At 44.2% G+C, this 22,995-nt stretch overlaps 1 protein-coding gene across 1 annotated transcript in view; it reads right to left on the bottom strand.

Moving 5' to 3' along the window:
* The window catches only part of Nsf (N-ethylmaleimide sensitive factor, vesicle fusing ATPase), a 141,686-nt gene that overhangs the window by 3,235 nt on the left and 115,456 nt on the right, over nt 1-22,995 (bottom strand). Inside the window, exons 17-19 of the mRNA XM_057774437.1 lie at nt 21,399-21,478; nt 2,843-2,977; nt 1,643-1,756 (exon numbers count right to left, since the gene is read on the bottom strand). Of these exons, the coding sequence (XP_057630420.1) occupies nt 1,643-1,756; nt 2,843-2,977; nt 21,399-21,478 (329 nt within the window). The remainder of the gene's footprint in view (nt 1-1,642; nt 1,757-2,842; nt 2,978-21,398; nt 21,479-22,995) is intronic.

Genomic DNA, 22,995 nt, shown 5'->3' with positions numbered 1-22,995 from the left:
AAATGACTTTATTCCCTCAGGTGACATCCAGTCAGAGCAGATCCTCAACACCGAGCAAGTTTTAACAAAATCGGTACGGCGAGCAGCGTGAGCACGACTTCCGCTCTGCTCGACTACATGTCTCTCCACCCCGGTCGGCTCCTGGGGCAGATCTAAAGAGAAGTCACTCAGCTGCACGGAATCCACTTGACGTGAAGGGGTTCAAACTCCAGGCCTATGAAGTGTCAGTCGCTGGCGATTAGGCCGAACACCCCACTCCCACTTTCACCCTCCCCACACAACAGGTATTAGGATGATCACTGAGCTGCGGGCATCAAAGGAAGAGGAGGAAGGCGGGGTGGGGAGAAAAACTCACATAGTTTCTTCTATGCAATTATTTTAAAAGATTGTACTGAAACGGAGAAAAAAAGGGTAGAGCTGACTTTCTGACAGATTTATCTTCTCAGGGACAGAGCCAGTACACCTGTATGTATGCCTTTACCAGGAATAAGCCTGAGCACAGCGCTCAGTCTACAGCTCTAATCTACTGCTCATAATGGAAAATATATAAATCGACTTAAAAACAGTTGCTGGAAGCTGGGGAAACTTTTGGTTTCTGAAAACCACAAAAATTTAATTTTGTTAAGTTTATCAGAGAGAATGAAAACGATTCTCTCCGTAGTTTACATTTATTGGTCCAAGAGCTTCCTTCAGCTATAAACGTGAAGCGAGAAATCCCACTGCTCACGCTGGCAAGGGCAGGGCTGCCCAGCAACGCACGTGCTTAGAATAACTCCAGTCTCCAAACTCATTCATTCATCCACTCATTTGTTCAAGGGAGATTTCCTGAGTACTCTGATATGTCCTGAGCTGGCCTTGGGGCCGTGCACAGTGGGTGGCAGCCCAGGTGTGTGAACACACAGACCTTCTTAATCTGCACACATGTATGGTGCACATGTGTGTGCATGTGTAGAAGCACATGGAAGCAAGGAGTTCCAGAAGAAGGAGGGAGCTGCAGTAGATACAAGGAAGTACCCACGTGGTCTCCTCTGCCTATGAGGATGTGTGGTCTATAGGAGTCGGGATGCTTTAAACCTCCAGCAGTCTACACAGAACTGCTAGGAAGCTGGGCGGTGGTGGTGCATACCTTTAATCCCAGCGCTAGGGAGGCAGAGGCAGGCGGATCTCTGAATTTGAGGCCAGCCACATCTACATAGAGAGCTCCAGGACACCCAGGGCTACACAGAGAAAGGCTGCCTCAAAAAAACCAACAAAAAGAAAAGAAAAAAATTTCTAGGAGAGGGCAGGGGACATGCACAGAGGCCATGTCTAATCTGCACAAGTCCCTGTGTCGTCCTTACACATCTCTTAGGTCTGTGCAGTCACTACTGACCCTGCGTAGAGTACTATAGTAGAGAGTGTGTGACCGGGACTAACTCGCTAACAACCTGTGCACATGGCTCTTTGAAGTCCTTTCTGACTGTCAGGCCTAATAACTCTACATTAAAATTAAAATTAAAAGAGCGTACACTACGCTCTTCTCATCTGTTTCTGAAGATTAAGGATGGCACAAGTGTCCCTGAGCCTTGGGAGAGGAACGCAGGCCCCCCTCCTGGTGTGCCACCTCCACTCCTGCGATTCCACAGAGAAGAAATCAGCTTACCTGCAGGGACATCTCAATCAACATTAGTAACTTCTTGATTCCTATCCAGACCTTTTTCCCTTTGACTTGCTGAGCAATCGTGGTGCGTTCCTTATCTTTGAAGTTGCCCAAAAGCTACAAAAGCAATAAACAATAATGAAGTCCTGTCTACAGCACACACCCCAACATTCGCCCTTACATGAACAGTGGGAGGAGCTAGCTGACCAGGATGAACTGACCCTCCTAGCCACATGTGATCACACAAGGGCAAGGTCTTATTCGGTAGCCCAGACTCTCCTCAAACTCACAGTTAATTCTCCTGCCTTAGCCTCCCTGATGCTAAGATTACCTTGTCTGAAAGAGACATATCTTATCCTATTTTTCTAGAGACCTTTAGTAAACTTAGAGACATATTTTCTGGGGGAAAACAGCTCTAATCTATGATTACTCATCCCAGCTACAAAAGGCTGCTCAAACAGGTGACCAAGAAATACTTTTGCTGACTTCTGCTCTGTGGGAGCACACAGCCACTCTCAATAGCCTGTGGGGAGCACACGGTCTCTCTTAGGTGGTCTGTGGGAGCACATGGCCACTCTCAATAGTCCGTGGGGAGCACACGGCCACTCTCAATAGTCTGTGGGGGCACACGGCCACTCTTAAGTGGTGGGACCTTTAAGAAGTCTCCTTGACTCTCCCACACCAAACAACTTACATCATATTTTCCAACAGATTTCATCTAGTCATGTGTACACTAATATTCAGTTTTTAAATTAAACGCTTCAACAATTAGGGAAACATTTTCACATTATAAAGTTGTGGAGTTTGGGTAGCTTTTTTTTTTTTTTTTTTTTGTAGTTTCAAAGGCTTTAATCATTGTTCTGATTTATTAAATGCAACAAAATGTGCTACCAGCCACTGTGAAGAAACAGTGATGACCCCCACATCACACCCATTCATGCCCCTGTTGTGTGATCCAGAAGGATCCGATGCTGGGAAGAGAGTGACTGACCCCTGCAGTCTGTGTGCTGCCCACACTCAGGAATGAGAAGTTTATCCACTCTCCTTTGTGTCCTCTTCTAGCTTCTGAAAAGCAGTGAAGAGTCCCACACTCTAGCTTGATGTTCCACTAAATGCTGGTTGCTGTGACTGAGGACCCTTCTGCATTATCTCAGGCCTCAACTCCTTTCTGATAGACAGTTTCTAACAGTGACTCATCTTTACCTCCAAAGCTTCCAGCAGCTGCTCTCCCGTGGCGATGTTGGGCACGTGGATGGTGGTGCTGAAGGCATGAAGCATCTCCATTTCCTGAAGGACATCTTTGCGGCTGGTGGTCCCGATGATGAGAAGTTTGCGGCCCTGGTTACCGAGAGAAAGATGTGTTACTATGCAGATAAAAAGACCAATGAGAAGACTGGAGGAAGCTTGAATGAAATGAGCAGAATCCACTTATTTGTGCATATAAACGAGTAGGCAAAACCCACAAACCCCCAGAATTTTCCGAATAAAACGAAACAAGGCATAGATGCCACAACTCAGAAGCAGCAACAATGAAGTGGGCCCTTCCCACTGATGCCAGCAGAGGGGACCAGTAAACCGGGGAACACCAAACCAAGGCCAGAGACACTGAGTGTATGCTACAGTCTCATTCTCAAGGTAGCATGGTGTGGGCGTGATGGGAAGTAGCGTTATATAGGGTCTCACTATGTAGCTGTGGCTGGCCTGGAACCCAATATGTGGACTAGCTGGCCCCTAACTCAGAGATCTGCCGGTCTCTGCCAGCTTGGTCTACATGGTAAGTCCCAGGCTAGCCAGGGCTGCATAGTGAGATCTTGTCTCCAAAGTAAACAATCCCCTCTGCACCCCCAAACCTCTAAAACCTTCAACGTGGGCTTTGCACACATTATATCACTAATTGTCGACAGCTTTTGTCCACTCTGTGCCAAGAATAACAATGCCCCACCACGAAGTCCCATAAGAAATAAAGTGGAAGGCAGGCTGTGGCTCACTGGTAGAGTACTTGCCTACATGCACAGAGACTATGTTCAAGTTCTAGAATATGTATGTGTGCACACAGAAATACACCACACACACACATACACGCATGCATGCACTCAGAAACCCTCATGACAGGGCTGGAGAGATGGCTCAGTGGTTAAGAGCACTGGCTGCTCTTCCAAAGGTCCTGAGTTCAATTCCCAGCAACCACACGGTGGCTCACAACCATCTGTAATGAGATCTGGCGCCCTCCTCTGGCTTGTGGGCGTATGTGGAGACAGAATGTTGTATACATAATAAATAAATAAATTTAAAAAAAAAAAAAAAAAAAGAAACCCTCATGACATAATTAGTTCCTTGGTTTAATATATGACTGTGCAAAGATTCCATGGTAGAAATTTATTTGTGATATATACAGATTAAAGGCTAATCATTATTACTGGTCAATAAATTAACTAGAAAAAAAAAACATATCAACCAAAAAAAAATCAAATGCTTATCAACAGACATTTGCCAAGTTCCTGAATGACTGTGGAATGACCTTGCATAGAGAGGTAGAAAGATAAAAACAACAGGAAAGCCCACAGACTATGCCAAATGGAAAAGAGGCATATTCTACACCCAGAGGGAACCTGGCAGAAGAGGCTGGGCTCTCTGTGGGGAGGAGTCTGCAGGCCAAGTCTTAAGCAATGGGTGAGCTGATTCAGAGGATGAGCAGGAAAGACATGAAGTCAGAGGGAGCAGAGGTCCAACAGCAAAAACATATCAAAAGCTGGGTCCTGAGGTAAATCACACTCATGAACACAGTTATATGTTTCTACTATAACAAAAAAGGCTTCTATACTAAAAAAGAAATACTTTTAGCAATAAATTCTAATGCTAACTTTGGAACACATTCCCCAAAGCTAACAGATACAAAAGCTGGAACAATCTCATTCAGTCTCATTAGAATGGATACTGTTTTTAGGGTTTGGTTATGTGCCCAAGCTGGCCCTCTACTCCTGAGCTTGGTGATGCTCCTGTCTTGGCCATAACTAAGGAATGTCAGCTGTCTTCTGCCCCTTAGGTGCCTAACACCCTCTGCTCGGCTCCCTCATCGCTCTCCTCTCATGGACAGAAACACTGGGCTCTTTCAAGAGCGGCTCTGTAGATGCTTCTGGCTCACTATGGAAAGGTGGACTTCCCAACCACCACTATCTTCCTCGAGCAACTTTTCCTACAGCCACTTAGATGTCTTCACGGTGTTGAAAGATTGGGAAGTGTGGGGTAACTTATAATGGAGACGCTAATTTATGTTTTGCCTGTCTTCTTGTTTAACAAGACTGCAAACACCGTGGAGAGGTCATGACCCAGGCAAGCTCAGGCCTTGACATGTAAAGCATCATCTTTAAGAAAACACTGAAAAACATTACCAAATAATTAAATTGTGCTGGATCGTTTTGTGTATTAATTAGTGGTAATGTTCATCTGGAAGTGTTCTCATGGAGAAACAGCTGCAGATGGACTAATGCAAGGAACCACACCGGGTCTCCTTTGAAGGACAGGAGCTGCCAGCAGCATGCCATGGGAGTGTGGCTTTAGAAGAGGCGGAATCGATCCAAAGAGGAAATCTATCTTGCTAATGTGTGGTTACGGGTTGAAAGACCACAGTGCCCAAACACGTCCCATGGAAGGAGGAAACAAAGCAGTAGTAACCTATTTGGGGGGCAGGGAGTCGCTCCCAGCATCCTCTCCTGAGATTTGCTGGTCCCCGAGGCGACACAGAAAAGGCCCAAATAAAATGACGATCTGCCAATCGGATTAGGATGGACATTGTTCCAAGGTTAAATAAGTATTAGTTAACCAAGTCTTAGCACTATAAGAAGCAACTCAGGTGAAAACATTACCATGAAAAAGGCAGGGCTCAGTCAGGTGTTGATCCTTCAAAAATCCACTTCTTTACAGGATGAAGAATGAGCCAAGAGCCAAGCAGCATCTAAGCCTTTTGCCACACAAAGGGCTAACCAGATAATCCACAGCCTTTCAGAGGTCTGCCATTGATTGGCCCCAATCAACTGATTTGTAACAAAAGTTCATGTGGAATAAAGCTTTTTTTTTCTTTTCCTAAATAAAAAAATGCCACCAATATAATAACTGCAGTGAAATGGAAGGGCTGGCTCCAACCCAGCAACAAAAGTGAAGTCAGTTATGCGGGAACGAAAGGCTGCTCTTGCCATTCACCGCGGCAAATGTAACACCCTCGGTAAGAAGAATTAACCCGGAACAATCGGAAACCCTGGGATGGATTAAGAAGTGAATTTTTAAAAGCGAGGTTCAGATCTGCCATGTGGGATGGGCCTTAACCTCTATTTTCTAATGATTACAATCTGATGTTTTTGTGAAAAGAGTGAAAAAAAAATGTCAGAACATTAGGAATTTGTAAACCCAGTAAGAAAAAGATGAAATTAACATTCACTAATTGGAACATTAGCAAGAACTTCGTCATTTTAGGTAGGCGAATGATGAAATTTAGTTTGCATCTTCAAAGCGATTGCAATTTAGGTGGCCAGCACACAGGGGCCACTACCAAGTCACGTACCAGAAAACATTACATGGCAATGGCTGTGGAGACTTGGAGAAGCGTGGAGTGTCTCAGAGTGGGGCAACCTGGAGTGGCAGCATAGAGTGGGCACGAACAAGGCCCCCGAGAGAGCAGGATAGATCTCAAATGCTACTAAACCCTCTGTGGGTACTGGGAGGCCCTGAGCCACAGCACCAAGTCTCTCTGGAGAGATGTGGGCAGCCAATGAAAGGAAGACTTGGAATGCTAAAGAAAGGAAGGAGATAGAGTTAACATAAAAAGCATCAGGAGAAACCAAAGAAGGGTCCTAAGGAGAAAGCACCGATGGAGAGAAAGGATCCTGGCACATGCCTGCAGGATGCTCTCCTCTCGTAGCATGGGACAAAGCAGCCACATGGGTACCATGTCAGTTCTGAGTAAATCTCCCCCAAAGGGTACTGCACCCTTTAGTCCATAGCCTACACATATTGGGGTGCTTTTGATGCCAGCCTGGGGGTAAGGAGGAAAGCAATGGAGTTCTTCTGAAGGCTGGGCAGTTTGTACAGTAAAAAGGGGACAAGCACCATCATTTGCAGTTGGGCGACAGATGTGGGGTAGATTATCTCAGCACCAGACTCCTCCACACAAAGATGGCATATCCTGGGAAGGGTATATACAGCTTGTGTCATCTGCTACCGAGGCCTTAAGAACAGTTGTGCCTGACCCCATTCATTGCTCCCTCATTGCAGTGATTAGACATCTGACCACTTCATCTCTCCTGCCCAGTCTCTGAAGCACTGGGCCCAGCTGCCTGGCATATGCACGGGCACCCACAGTCTCTTTCCCAAGACACTTCCTTTCCCCATCAGCATGGCTTTCCCTCTGCCAAGGGTTCGCTCGAATGCCAGCTTTTCCACAGCTTTCTCAAGCCCCACCCACCCTGCGTCCTCTCCTTTGCTCTGCTCTGTTGGTGCACGATCAAATCACCTTTTATACACTATCCACTTGACCTCATGCCCTGTATTTGCTTATTCTTGTATATCTCAGAGTCTTTTGTAGGAAAGGCTACCAAGGGACAGCACAGGGCCTTGTGCAGCAGACAGCTAATAAACACGTGTTGAAGGAAAGGATGACGATCCAGTTCGGCTTTCAAGGGTAGTAGATCTCTCTTCTCCCCTAGAAAAATGTACGTTACACCAATGTTTATCAGGAAGCCTTCATTTCAGAGTGTCAGCGGCCCTGAGCACTGAGTGTTGAATGCTATGACTACCACATTTAGTGAAAATACTCTAGCCTAGGTGGTGCATGGACTTTGTTTACAATTTAAGTCATTGCCCAAGGCTGTCACAACTTTCTATTTAGCTGACCAATCCCTTAGCTACTGACTGCCTACTATCGACTTCTCTAGCAAAGGAAATGAGATTTATGGGAGGCTAGGAATCCAAGTTAGTGAGATAAGGAGTATTATTGTCTCCTTCAACTCTTGGTTTGCCATAACCCAGTGAAAACCAGCCAGCAACAGTGACACACAGCTTGCTCACGAGTGGAAAACCTGGCTTTAAGGCCCAGCACTGTAAACAAACAAACAAACAAATACAACAAGAGTTGGGCAGCCGCAGTGATGGCCTCTTGAGCCTTTGCACGTCTAGCCTGCATTTTGGATCATGGCTCAGATGTCTGGCGCTACAATGGCTTCCTCTCCTTCTTTTTACACTTTTCCTCCTTCAGTTAAATGCTGAAGTTGAATACCAAAGGAAGGATGTTCCAAATAAATCATGCTGTAACTAGGCAGACAACTACACTTAAATTCTCCATTAGACTTTACCCTGGAGCGAATTCTTTGCTTAGCCCTTTGTAGCCAACCTGGTGCTGTAAGCAGAGCAGAGGACAAGGGAAGGCACTCACGGCTGATGGGGTAGAAACCGGAGCCTGGATTCCAGATGATTTGAAATGGGCAAAAGCAGACAACTTTGTGATATTAAAGAATCTCAACCAATTCATGAGAAAGACCCAGGGTCACTTGGAGCAGCATCTAAGGAGGCTCCCTTCTCCCTGTCCTCTTATTCTCTTCCTCATTGGGTAGCTGAGGAACCTGGGGGGAGGTGACACACCTGGACTCAGCTCCACAAAGGGGCTGAATCTGGAGTTCGTGCCCACTGGCTCCATTAACCTTCCGGGGCTCATCGTTGGCTGCTTATTTGTTTCAGACATTGGGAATTGAACGCGGGGCCTCAGACACAGCAGCCAGGAGTGTGAAATCCTATTTATTTATTTATTTATTTACTTATTTATTTATTCATTGTTTTCTGTTGTCTTGTTTTGTTTTTTGAGATAGGGTTTCTCTGTGTAGTTCCGGAACTTATTTTGTAGACCAGGCTGGCCTTAAACTCAAGCTCCTCCAGCCTCTGCCTCCCCAGCTTTGGGATTAACAGCGTGAGCACCACCACACTTGGCTCCCTGTGCAATTTTAAACCCCTGTCTACAATAGCTGTCCTACTAATTACAAGTTTGGGATAGACATCTGCTAAAAATGACCTCTGAACTCTTAGAAAAAAAGGTTAAATAACTTAAGAAAATAAAGTTGTACTGACCATGCCACACCATTCTTAATGCCAAAGGAATGGCTTGTGTAGACTTCTTCCCCAGGCTGCTTAGCTGGTCCAGCCCCTGATGCACCTAGCTCAGTTTTCAGCTTGATATTTGTAAATTAACCCCTGTTCTGAAGGCATCACTGTTCTAACTTTATTTCCACCTCTGTGGTTTCACCCCAGGGAACCTCTCTTTTTGCACAATCTGTTAGAAGTTTTGTACCAATGTGTGTCTGTATCATGTTTGTATTTCAGAACCTCCCTTCCCCCACACCCTGTCCTCATTTACCATAGACCATGATCCAGTGTGTCCAGTAGCGTCTCACCTGTGAAGAGGCAATTTGCTAAACAATTTCAATTACCCAGAACACAGATAAGAACTAAGAAAGAAGCAAAATTCTCTAATGTCTAGGACTGAACACAACCTTACAACCTGTCCACTAAGACAGTGTCCCAAGCCCCTAAGACTTTGAGTGGCCCATGAAAAATTTAGTTTCTTTTACAAGCAAGTGGGGGACTCTCAGGTTGAAGAGGTTTTTTAACATTATGGTAACACACAGCAATAATAAAAAAATAAACTCTAAATATTTGTCCATGGACAAAGCTTCCCCATCCCCAGTCACTGTGTTCTTGTTCTGCTAACATCACAGCCTGTGATTCTAACTGTAACCCACTCCTGAGCCCTGGTGCCTGCTCTGCTAACACCACAGCCTGTGACTCTAACTGTAAGACACTCCTGGGCCCTGGTGCCTGCTCTGCTTAATTCTTCCAGACAGAAGCACCAAACTAGCGAGGGCCCTTCAGAGAGGAGCAGATGACCTCACTCCCTGGAGTCCTGCAAGTAACAGCTGTCAGCAACGTCACCAAGGAACTAGGGGGCACAAAACCTTTAACACAAGGGCACGTGGGTTTCTCTACACAGTCTGCATATGCCAACATGCTTTGCTGAGCACACCGACACATGGATGGTGACCATTCTTATTCATTAGCACAGTATTTAGCATATTTTGCGATTCTCTCTCCCCCCACCTCTATCTATCTATCTATCTATCTATCTATCTATCTATCTATCTATCTATCTATCTATGGCAAAATTTTCCAAGCCTGAACATATACCATTTCATAAATAAAAATACACTTTGGGGGCTGGAGAGATGATGGCTCACTGGTTAGAAGCACTGGCTGGTCTTATAGACGATCAGGTTCAATTATCAGCACTCACAGCTATCTGTAACTCCAGTTCCAGGGGATCCCATGCCCTCTTCTAGACTCTGAGGACACCAGTCATACATGCGATGTAGAAACACATGAAGACAAAAAACTCAATGATTCAATAAAAAATGAAGCCCCTGCTTTCTTATGAATTCCTGTTCTTGCCCCAAGTGAAACCTAAGATGGTTTACTTACCCCAAACATATCTTCAAATTTCCAAGAACCTTTGTATGAAATTCTACTACACCCTGCTTATTTGGGTACAGGCATATCCTTGTCACTGGTGGGTATCATAGGGACACCAGCTTATGCATGAACCAGAAAAAAACGGCAACAGGGACAACAGCAACAAACTCCTGAGAGTGAGGACTGGAAATAGCCAGGGGGTCTGTGCAAACCTGGCCACACTTGCCACTGCTGTCCATACTAGCACCCTGTGTGAAGAAGAGAGCCCCTCTTTACTTCTTCCTCATACTTGGGGTTGCCATAGAGACCCTAGAATAAGAACACATGTCCCATGCATGGGATACAAGGACACTGAAAACTCATTTGATGTCTTTTTGTTGTTGTCGTTTTGTTTTTTCAAGACAGGGTTTCTCTGTGTAGCTCTGATTGTCCTGGAACTTGCTCTGTAGACCAAGTTGGCCTCAAAGAGATCTATCTGCCTGCCTCTGCCTCCTGAGTGCTGATATTAAAGGTGTGCCACCACCGCCCAGCTGGCAGTAAGCATTTTCAACCTCAGATGTCTAAAGCCATGTTATAGATCAGAAAAACAACCCTTCCATCAGCTGAACCATAACAACTGCCATTTATCTTGGTCACCTTTAGCTACATGGGTTTTCAACCATTATCCATTCAGACGGGAAGCACAGCACTGAGCAGAGCCAGGGACAATTGTGAGGGCCAAAGGGCCCTCTCACTACCATAGAGTACTTTACAGACAGTACAGCATTCATCTTACAAGAAAAAGCAAGGTTAGAAACACACACTGCACAAACTCCAACAAAGCGGCCTCCTTCTCTGAGGATGAGGATGCTGTTTGAGGCCATGGTGGGCTACATGAGACCCTATCTCAACAAAGCAAACAAAATAAAACAATATTTTGTTGCTAGGCTAAAAATGAAAATAACTATATAAACATTAAAATTCTTTTCTTATTATTGAAGTAATATAGGTTTATGGCAGACATTTTATAAAATATAAGAAACAGCAAAGCAGAAAAAAAATCAGCTACAATGTTTCCATCTAGATAGAGCAGCCATACTTGAGAGGGAAACAGTAGAACTTCTGTTACCATAAAACACTGCTTTTTTTAAAAAAAATATTTTATTTATTTATTATGCATACAATATTCTGTCTGTGTGTATATCTGCAGGCCAGACCTCATTACAGATGGTTGTGAGCCACCATGTGGTTGCCGGGAATTGAACTCAGGACCTTTGGAAGAGCAGGCAATGCTCTTAACCGCTGAGCCATCTCTCCAGCCCCGAGACACTGCTTTTTTGTGTTTTACAGAGAACACCATCTTTCAGAATAATGTTTGTATGAGAATTTAGGGGATGCTGAGCCCAATTTTAGTTGTTTGTAAGAGCACTGGACTGTATATAGCAAGTTTGGAGGCCTGTTGACGGAAAGGCAATTACAACAGTTTGGGAATTATCTACTCCACCCCTTGCGGTTTTTCTGAGACAGGTCATGCTATGTTCGTAGGCCAGGCTGTTCTTAAACTTGCAGACTCCGGCTCCCACCTCCCAAGAGTGTACTACATGCATACAAGACCCCTTTCTCACCTCCCATTTTCCTGCATGTGTATGTATGTTGATTTTGAGATAGGGCCTCACATTGTAACCCAGGCTTGATTAGAACTCACTATATAGCCCAGGCTAGCCTCAAACGTATGTCAATACCCCTACCTCTGTCCCCACATTTGGGGGCCCCTGTACAGAGGGTCATCTGCTTCGCTGCTGTCATTATGAGTGGCTCTCTCTTGTCTCTTCCCATACCACTGTTTTTTCTTGAGTTGGCTCCTCTGCACCTTGCTCTGAGCTGCCTAAGGCAGGACACTTGGCAACTAGGGCTACAGCACATGGCTGTGCTCTTTCCTGTGACCTTTCTGGGTTGGTTCCTACGCAAAGACCCTGAAGCCTCGCTGATTTGACAGGGTGAATTTCTCTGTTGCCTTTATTTGTTTGTTTGGGGAGTCTGTTTTCTTTGGAAATGAACAATAAGGCAATACTTGAGCTGTGCTTTGCAGTTCATGAAGAACTGGTTCTTGACCCCGACAATAGCTCAGTTGGTAAAAGTGCTTTCTATGCAAGCACAAGGTTTTGCGTTTGACCCCTAGAGGCCATGGGGAGCTGTGTGTGCAGCCCACTTTCCCACTGCAACACTGAGAAGGAGGGCGCAGGCTGGTTCTTGGAGTTCACTGGCTGGCCAGCCTGGCCTACTTGGCCAGCTCCAGGCTAGAGAGAGAACCTGTTTCAGCAACTGAGAAAACAACCTGGAGTTGTCTTCTGGCTTCCATGTGTGCTTAGACATGTGTGCACACATATATGTGCATGTGTATCTGTACAATGCACACAGAGAGACCATAAGTATGGTTCTTATTTCCCACAACTCAGACACCTTTGAAGGTCATTCTCATTTTACAAATGAAAAAAACTGAGACTCAGAAGCTAAATGGCTGGATTCAGATTTGTCTTTGGAATTTTCCCGTTCTCTTATTTATATTGCTAATAACAGTTCTATGTGTAGTTAAGACCATGATTTGCAAAATAACCACCACTAAAACGGTATCTACACAACTGAGAGAGCTGTACACACCTACAGGCCCCAAGCATCTGGGAGGCTGAGACAAGAGGACTGCAGATTCCTGGCCAGCCTAAGCTATGTAGAGCTCCTATCTAGAACAAAACAAACACAAGTGTGTGTGTGTGTGTGCGCGCGCGTGCGTACATGCGTGTGTACACACCAGGTATTTGGCACCCAGTGCAAAGGACTCTGCATGACAGGAGGGCTGTCACAGTGTGGGGGTTACAGACAAACTGACTTAAAGTCATCAAGTTCCAGTGCTACTTATTTTCCAGTAAACACCAGGACTCCTGATTGTCAGAGCCCTTTCATAAGATTGGCTTTTACCCAAAGGCTGTTAAGCACAGACTGCATGGCATAAAGTCCCAGGGATGCTCAGAGATTGGTGTCCTGAATTTAGGCACAGGAGCATATGAAGGAAGATGAGCTGCCATTCAGTTGTACCAGGAGCTGGGAAGAACACGGGCCACAGTCTCCAGGGGCTTCAGGGAAAGGCAACGGGTGGGTTGGGCACAAGTGCACCCAGCATTAGGTCTTCAGGGACCTCGGTGGCTGGAAGCCCCTCTCCCACTTCTATACCCTGCCTTATTGAGCTCTGAAATTCTTGCCTTTATTTCATTCTTTTAGAATAATAATCTCTAATACCCTCATAAATGCATTTGTCTTAGGACTTAACCTGCAAATCTCACTGAACGTGGACAGAGGTGAGACACCCATCTCCCTTCCAAGTATTGCACGGGAGGGGTCAGGGGCGGAACTCTGGGCATCCCTCTGCACAGCAGGTCCGTTCCTCAGCTGTCTATCTCACTGCTGAAAAGGTCTCAGGGATGCCTCATGGCATGTCTTTGCTTTAACACCTTATGTGGTTACAGTTCATACTACAGCCCCGCCCAGGGTTTCTCTGTGTAGCCCTGGATGTCCTGGAACTTGCTCTGTAGACCAGGCTGGCCTCGAACTCGGACAGTCACCTGCCTCTGCCTCCTGAGTGCTGGGATTAAAGGTGTGCGACACATCTATAAAGACCTTCACTATATGATATCTTAGTTGACCTTCAACTGGATAGGAAAAGAAGAAGTTTTTTCACTTTTATAGATAAAGAAATACACATAGAAACTAAGATCCCAGTCTAAGGCAATAATGCCAGAAGGTATCTGAACCAAGACTTGAACTTAGGATTTATGACCTAAGTCCAAAGCAAAGAGTGCATTCTGCAGAGACGGGACCCCTAGGAGGTGAATGGCCCATCACCTCCAGAGCTGGTGTCATAGTGGGGTAACTGACTGAGGATGAAAGAGATCAAGGCCAAGTTCTAGCTGTGAGGTAAAATTCTCATTAACATGTCTCTGCTGATTAAAATTTAGATATTCTGTGCTACTGGAAAATGGTATATACACCACACACATGTGCAAGTGAACACGCACTCACATGTGCACGCACATACCCCAGAACTCATTTTGGTAATAATGCCTACTGTAGATGTGTTCTTCCAAAACCAGTTTAAAATATTCAAACCCTTTGAGATATCTGCTGATTTTACTCAGATATTTGTAACAATGTTTTATAAAAAGGTTCATCAAATGTCTTTTACTATTTTTTGATTCATCTGAAACTATTCTATACTTACATATTTTATTCAATTTACATGTAACTTTCCAAGAAAGCCTATTCTAAGAAAAGTGCATATAAAATAGTCTTATGAAGCATAGTAGCTATATAATATCCTTGACTTACTAAATGGAAAAATTAGGCCAATCATTATTTTTTAAATTAGTAATGGTAAAGAAAAAGAAGCCCACTGCAGAAGTCACCCTGTCAAGTGGTTACAATGCATCTGGCAAAATGACTGTAGCCCTGCTGAAGCGGTTCCACGTCTCACTGAGTCACGCTGCAGTCAAGATGATGGCACCCCTGCAGAAGCGGTTCCACGTCTCACTGAGTCACGCTGCCGTCATTAGCCAGAGTTAATTCTAAACAGATAGATGGAGAGATTCTCATGCTTAGGCCTGTGGGGCTTGCAGTCTTCCATTATCTGTTTATTCACTAAAGCCACCCAATGCCTGAGGAGGTGCCCAATATTACCAAGACCTTCCTAACAACGCAGCTACTCTGAGACTGTGCTGAAATGTCCGATAAGAATTACATAAAAACAGTGCTGTTTATAGACACGTGCCATTAAAACAAAACCCATGGAAAACACAGACCTGTCCAGAGATCTGTAGTTTCTCTTTTTCTTTTTTAAAGAATATTTCATTGGATACTCTCCCAAAGAATAGTAACTAGATTACTGCCTGCCTAGCTATAGTTTTTCCCCAAATACCTTCCCTCACAAATCTTTTTTGAGACAGAAACTCATATAGCCCAGGTTGGCCTTACCAGTCTAGCTAAGGATGACCTTGAACTTCTGATCCTCTTGCTTCGACCTCCTAAAGGCTAGGATTATATGTGTGAGCCCCACCACACCTGTCTCCCTCTCCCTCTCTCTCTGTCTCTCTTTCTTTCTCTCTGGGACAGGGTATCACAATGTAGCCCAGGCTGGCCTTGAACTCAGTCCACTTGCTCCTGCTCCCTAGAGAGTCAGGATTACAAGCATGCCCAGCACATCCCGTTTCCTTTCCTCTAAAGAACAAAACCTATTCCTAGGCACTAGAGCAGTCGAGTCTTGCAGTCAACTCCAGTTTAAGCTCTTAACTAGCAGGTCTGAGCTTTCCTGCAGTAATATCACTAGGAATATTTGGAGATAGTCTTTTCAAAGTTTATAGTTCCAAAGAGCAAACTATTGCTATGGCACAAACAAGTTACACGTGAAGAAACATGTTGATTCCCATAGCTGAGGAGAAGGCCAAGGGTACCTGTGCCATGGGTCCCTGACCTTACTCACATATGTGACCAGGTGCCATTTCTATATGCCATGATAAAAGGTTGGGAGGCACTGAGAAGGGGGATTGGTTTTTCACTGACTGCAAGGCTATTCTATTCTATGCGATCCTATCCTATCCTATCCTATCCTATCCTATCCTATCCTATCCTATCCCATCCCATCCCATCCCATCCCATCCCATCCCATCCCATCCCATCCCATCCCATCCCATCCCATCCCATCCCATCCCATCCCATCCCATTCCATTCTATTCCATTCTAGTGGGGCTTCCAGTGTGATCCCAAACAATGTTAGGAACACCCAGAATTAAGAAGCCAGTTAATGGCTTGAACACCCCTAGACTTGTTGAGGAAACGGGGAAATTGTGCTGTTTTACGGCCTGAAGAGCCTCTTTTTAGGCACTTGTCTTCCAAATGATAAAGCCATTGTTTTAAGCATGACATTAGAGACCCCAGAGGAAACATTAAAGCCACTGGTGTCGCTGGTACAAGCGGTTCACCTGTCCTTCCCGCCTTATTGGGGCTCTTCCATGACATGGAGACCTCGGCTTTCATCCTCCAGATTTGGAAAAGCACCCCTGCCCCCTGCCACAACTTCCATAAATCTGCAAGCCTTGAAAAGAGTCCCAGTGTTATGGAGTAAAAGCGCCGGCATTAGGATCTCATTGCAAGGAGGGGTGTCTTCAAGCCTCTCACTGCTAAGCCGGACATTTCCTAACACTGGACAAATTGTACGTCCAGCTCAGGGAGGGTGACTGCAGTGGTCTTTCACCCTCCGAGCCAATTGTTAGCTTTTCACAGGAATCAGCGGGGAAGCACATGTGAAGCCCCTGTGTGCCGGTGAGCGCCCCCATGCCTTGTGTGACTCTGCATGTAGATGAAGCAGGCTGGGAGCTTTCTGAGCTGTGGCTGCGGAGTTCTCAGAGAGGCCTTTTCTCCGGCTCGGCTCCCTGCTGGGACAGCCCTTTTCAGTCTTTCTAACCCCCCTCGATCTCTTCTCCCGCAGAACACAGGGAAACTTGATTGAAATAAAGACCTAGGGAACATGTTTTATTTTCTCCTGTTCAATCCATTTTAGAAAAGCTTTTAATTGGTTTTAAAAAGATGCTAAACAAAATGTGATGATGTTTCTCAGTCTTCATGAGCTACCGATACCACTTTTTATACTTTCAAAGGGCTAATAAATCAATCATGAAAGTAACTCTCCAGATAAATTTAAAGCAAATCCACTGAATACCAGGTTCATTAAAAATCTATGCATTTGCTTAGAAAAATTTAAAATTCAAAGAAAATTATCCTAGTAACTGAAATCTGCCTTGAATTTTTAGCTCTACACCGAAAACCCAAGAACAAGGCTATCACAAAGGAAAAAAGGAGGGCTTGAGACCCAGTTTTAATAAGCCAATTTACAAGAGGGGAGGGTGGGGGAAGGGAAGTGGAAAGGGAGTCTCTGGAAATACAACAACACCGGCCCGGAGGGATTCTGTCATTGGAGCATGTGCACACACGCACACACAATATTTCTGAGAGAAAGCTGGCCTTACAACACATGCCAACTGAAGGCTCCTGTGCTGGGGAGACTGCTGTCCTGCAGGACGCGCAGGGCTTTCTAAAGAAAGACGCCCACAGCTTTTGTTTTCTCGCCAGAAAGAACAGTTTTCTGTGACCCACACTCTCTACCTGACTCGGTGCCTCTGGCTTTAATATTAAATAGAAAAATCCATGCAGCAATGGTTTGCTCAAGCAAATGTTCTCACTATAGAGTCACCAACATTCTCCACGCTGGACCAGCTTAATCATTTTCATTTTCTTGACACAATGTACAATACAATTAAAAAGTGAAGTGGTGTAGCCAGGGCATATTTTTTATTCTGTTTAACTTCTGCCAACTAGAAATATTTCCAATACTAATTTCTTCTGCCACAAATTCACTTACACAGTAGGTCACCTGGCAGGCAGGGTCAGAGTCACCAAGTTCTGACTAATGACAGGCCAGTGTTCCCTTAAAAGAGAATCCCTGCCATTCCCTGTAACTAAGGTAACCAGGTTTCTTACTTCTTACATACATCTTCACTTCTTAGAGAAATTCATTCCAGAGCCCTTTTTAATGATCCAATTGCTGGGTATAAGACTGCTCCCAAGCTGGGATTTCTCCACGTACCCTGGTGACTCACCCTTTACTTTTAACCTTCTATATAATTCTTCTTTCATCATTTACATGGCTTGAGAAACTGCATTTTAAAAAATGTGACACTTTTATTGAGATATAATTTGCAAAGCACACAGTCCATTAGCTTAAAGTGTGTAGCTCAACAGTTTTCAGTGTGTTCACAGATACGGGCAGCTCTCACCACGCTTCATCTCAGAATATTTTCATCTTTCCAAAAAGAAATCCCATACTCATTAGCAGCTGTCTGCCTCTTATTCTCACAAGCCAGCCCTCCCTGACCTGGCAACCGCTGAAAATGGACCTCTGTCTCTACAGAACTGCCAATTGTAGACACTTCAGAGAAATGGAATCCTAGTGGGGCTGGAGAGGTGGCTCAGTTTAGAGCACTGCTATCCTTGCTGAGGACCTGGGTTTGAGTCTCAGCACCCACATGATGGCTCACAACCATCTGTAACTCCAGTTCCAGGATATCTGATGCCCTCTTCTGTTCTCTGAGGGCACTAGTCACATATAGAGTGCACAGATATACATGTAGCCAAAACACTCATACCATATAAAATAAAATGGATAGATCTAAAGATTAAAAACAGATGGAATCATAGTATGTGGTCTTTTGTGATTGTCTTTTCCCACTTGGCACATTTTCAAGGTCCGTTTATGTCGAAGCATGTTCTGAGTGCATTTTCATTGCTGAATAAGATTCCACTTCATGGCTATACTATATTTTATTCCACATAGATTCACATTGTTTTCCCTTTGGTTTCTATAAATAACCCTGTTATGAACGTTGGTGAACAAGCTTTGGCGCAAGCATGCGTTTCCCTTGCTGTGGGTGGAGTCTAGAAGGCCAGGCACCTCCTGCCCTCAGCTGAGCTTTTAGAGGCACTGCTAAACTTTCCCAAAGGCAACACGATTTTAACATTTTTATTAACAGTTTATATGGCTTCTAATTTTTCTAACTCTTCACCAACACTTATTTCTATCCAACTTTTGGATCATAGACACCTATAATTCAAAATATAAAGTACTTCACTATGTTGGTCTTGATTTACAGTCCCTGATGAACAAGAAAATGAACACTCTACTCAGTATTAACTGGTCATTTGAACTTCATATAAAAAACTTAAAAACAATTAGTGTGTGTGAATGATGGGGAGAGCATGTGCCATGGTACAGATGGGAGGTCAGAGGACACCTCTGTTGAGTCAGTTTTCTCCTTTTACTTTTTCGTGGGTTTGGGGAATTGAACTCAGGTTCTTCAGGCTTGCATGGCAAGCGCCTCTATCTGCTGAGCCCTTTTGCTGGCCCCTGAACCTTTAAAATGTTTTTACACTACACATATCTTGTTTTTACCTAAGACCATCAGCATGAGACGATGCACACAGAGTGATAAATATGTATTCAATGTGTTTGCAGGATAAACTATGAGGGATGTGTGTGGGCTTAGAAGCATAAGAAACTTTTCCTTCCCTTAAGAGTCTTAAAATTATTATTATTTTTTTTTTTTGGTTTTTCGAGACAGGGTTTCTCTGTGGCTTTGGAGCCTGTCCTGGAACTAGCTCTGTAGACCAGGCTGGTCTCGAACTCACAGAGATCCACCTGCCTCTGCCTCCCGAGTGCTGGGATTAAAGGCGTGCGCCACCACCGCCCGGCTCTTAAAATTATTTTAAGAGGAGCTGGAGAGATGGCTCAGAGGTTAAGAGCACTAGCTGCTCTTCCAGAGGTCCTGAGTTCAATTCCCAGCAGCCACATGGTGGCTCACAACCATCTGTAACGAGATCTGGTGCCCTCTTCTGGCCTGCAGACAGAACACTGTAAACATAATAAATCTTTTTTTAAAAAAAAATATTTTAAGAAATAGAACCAGTTATTATTTAGTCTCTAATCAAAATGCAGCACAATGTCTTGGGGGTGCTTTCGAGGAAACCTAAAAACCCAGGTTCAATCCTTGGAACCCACATAAAGGTGAATGGAGAGACCCGGCCCCTCAAGGCTGTCCTTTGACCTGCACAGGGCCTATGGCATGGAACCCCAATTATAAATACAATGAAAAGACACTTTAAAACATGTCATTTGTTAGTATTTTCTATGTATATCTATTTTGGATATAAAGAGCTTTCAGGGGGGAAATGCACCTTTATTTAGACTCATGTGAAGAGCACATGACCAGGTAAAGGGGAAATTTGAAAATAACATTGGAAAGCTATTCATTCTTCTCCTAAGTGAACTTTTGCATAAATTCTTTTCAAACAAAAAGCTGAATATTATAATATATTTAAATGCCTGAAAAATATCTCCCATTCTAAAAATTTTAAATATGCTAGCTTCATAAAAATAAATTGTGTATGAGTATGTAGAAATTGTTTATTTTGTTTTAGACACATTTATTTACTTAATTTAAAAACAGAAGGGATCATGAGAAGCCAAAAATATACTCACTTCTCTTAATATCAGCCTTAACATAGGAAAGACTTCATAGGATGTGGCAGGAGACTGACTCAAATCCAGGAATTTGAGGAGTCTAGGCAGCACAGTGAGAACCCCATTTCAAAATCAAAGCAAAAACTATTGATAGTGGTAGGGAACCTGCCTAACATACATGAAGCCCTGGGTTTGACCTAGCACAGGAAAAAGAAAATCCTTGCATGTTGCATCTATTGCAAAATTTCAAGGACGTTATGCATCGTTCATGATTTCATAAAATGTTTAGGAAACACTAAAAACCGAGAAAATCAAGATCAGCCTGTGCGTGTGAAATATGTAGGTACAGTTTCACTCTTAGGTTACATATTAGAGTGGCAAACTGAGCTTATCGTCTCTTTCTCCTCATAGCTCATGAGACTCTCATACATGAAAACATTAAGTTGTTTTCAAATAGTTGCTGACCCTCTTGTGTCTCCCTTTGATTGGGATTTCTTCAATGATCTACCACAAAGACTCAACCTAAGAATGTCTTGTGACACAGGCAAGCTTACCCTGGGACCCTTGACATAAGGAACACATTTAACCAATGCTCACAGGATGCTTCTGCCTTAACAAGGGTTCAAAGTCAATGACTCCAGCAGCAATATCCGTGAAGATGTGACCAAACAAATGGTGATCCCAGCTCTGCTCCTTAAGAGCAGCGAGGGGTACATGAGAAACCTCTTCACGTCATCTCACCAGCAGAAACCTCAATAGCAAACCTGCCGGCTTAGTGAACTCGTGTGTAACTCTCAAATACAAATCCTCAGGAAAACCGTGAAATGCTAAATGAAACAGATGGGAACACATATTTAATTCCTTCTATATTTGTATCATAATCTCCCTCTGATGGTGACGGGGTTAAGGATGTGGAATATGCTGGGGAATTCAAAAAACAAGATCTAATACTAACTGTAACTGCAGATCTTGGTGTTTGCAGAAAAGGAAAAAAATCTGTTAGGAAAACAATTTACCTTTAGACAGAAGGCTAGATCAGATGACCCTTCTGGAACCCTTCAACAACAGAATTTTATGTATGTGATAACCTACATATTCGAGTGGACCACTGTATAAACTTCACGGGAGAGTCTGTAAGAATGTTCCTTATTATTACTGATTTACCTGAGGAGGCGCTTTCTTCAGTAACACAAGAAGAGCCTGCAGCACCAGGTTGGAGAACCGGGGGCCAATGGGGACGTAATCTGAAAGAGAAACACGGCTGTGGCTCAGGATTGAGATCTTGGGGCACATGTCCAAACACGCAGATCTGTCTGCATCAAGACCAAACATCAGCTGTGGTAAGAGGCAGGCAGCTATGCCGTGAAAAAGACACCCTTAATAATCAACATTCTTCAAACAGCACATAAGAACTTATCTGCACATTTTAAAAAAGCTTCTAAATATCCTTTGATTCACATAAACATATTTCCTGGTCTTCAGGGACTATTTTTTTCCCAAAGGAGAGAGTATCCAGGTGTATTTACCAACACTTCTAAGAAACGACTGGAAACCATCACAGTAGCTTACACGTATCACACTGACGACAAAGTCTGACAGAAACAATAGGCATAAACAGGCTGGGACGCAGCTCAGCGGTACAGAGCCCAGGAGCAGAAAAGGGTGAAACTGAAAACAACACAGAAAGAAATGGCAGCATGACTGCAGGCATGCAGAGACATCCAGACTGGCCTTCAGAAAACGCAGAGCAGGTGATTAGGGAACTTTCTATCTGGGGAACTTCAGCACCAATGTCACGTCCCCAGCTTCCTCTGCATGCGACTCTAGTCCTGTGCTTGAAGCCCTGGAGGCTTCGTCCTGTGCAACCCAGTGTTCTCTGAACACCCAGGATATAGGCATCCCCTAGTTTACAATACTTTTTATCATACAGGTTAGGTAGTATTGTTTTCCTCTGAGATCCCTCTAGAGCAGTGGCAATTCTAGTACAGCAGTAGTACTTGAACAAAAGTAACTATTTATACCACACGCCTTAAGTGTGTTCAGATAAAGGGGTTTGCACAGAGCTGTGAACATGGCTGAAAGTCCTTAACTAAGATGTCCCAAACATGGCACACCCCAAATCCTGGCCACTAGGTAAATACTTAAGGGGGTCTCAGATATACCTGCTTTGTTTTTACAATAAATACTACCAAAACGTAAAAGACAAACAGCAGAGGACACGGCATAAGGCTGAACACCACAGGGACGGGAAGAGCAGTTAACTTGACATCATTACTAGCAGTCAGGGCTGGGGGCTCTCCCCAGGGTTCATTAGGTCACCAGATGTTTGTCCTGTTCTGATCTACTGTTGTAATGACACACACCAGACTGACTTAATTTCCAATGAACGAAATGTAAAACTGACAAAACTTGGCTGACATATACCAGGTGACTTCTGAGTTGAATGCAAGGATCATTGTATCCATCGCACTTCAACCTAAGAGGTGCTTAGTCCTTTGAAAAATTACTGTAGAGCACCTTTAATTTTCAGAATTGCAACATTTTAAACTTTATTTTTATTATTTTATGTGCACTGGTGTTTTGCCTGCATGTCTGTGTGAGGGAACCCCTTGAACTGGAGTTAGAGACAGTTGTGAGCTGCCACCTGGGTGCTAGGAGTGGAACCCGGGTCCTCTGGAAGAGCAGTCAGTGCTCTTAACCACTGAGCCATCTCTCCAGCCCCCCAGAATCCCCACATTTACTGCCCTACATTGCTCATTTA

This window comes from Chionomys nivalis, chromosome 7, assembly GCF_950005125.1.
Source record: "Chionomys nivalis chromosome 7, mChiNiv1.1, whole genome shotgun sequence".
Classification (NCBI taxonomy): Eukaryota; Metazoa; Chordata; class Mammalia; order Rodentia; family Cricetidae; genus Chionomys; species Chionomys nivalis.
Note: the sequence above shows the minus strand (reverse complement) of the source record. Positions and strands in the feature narration are given on the sequence as shown.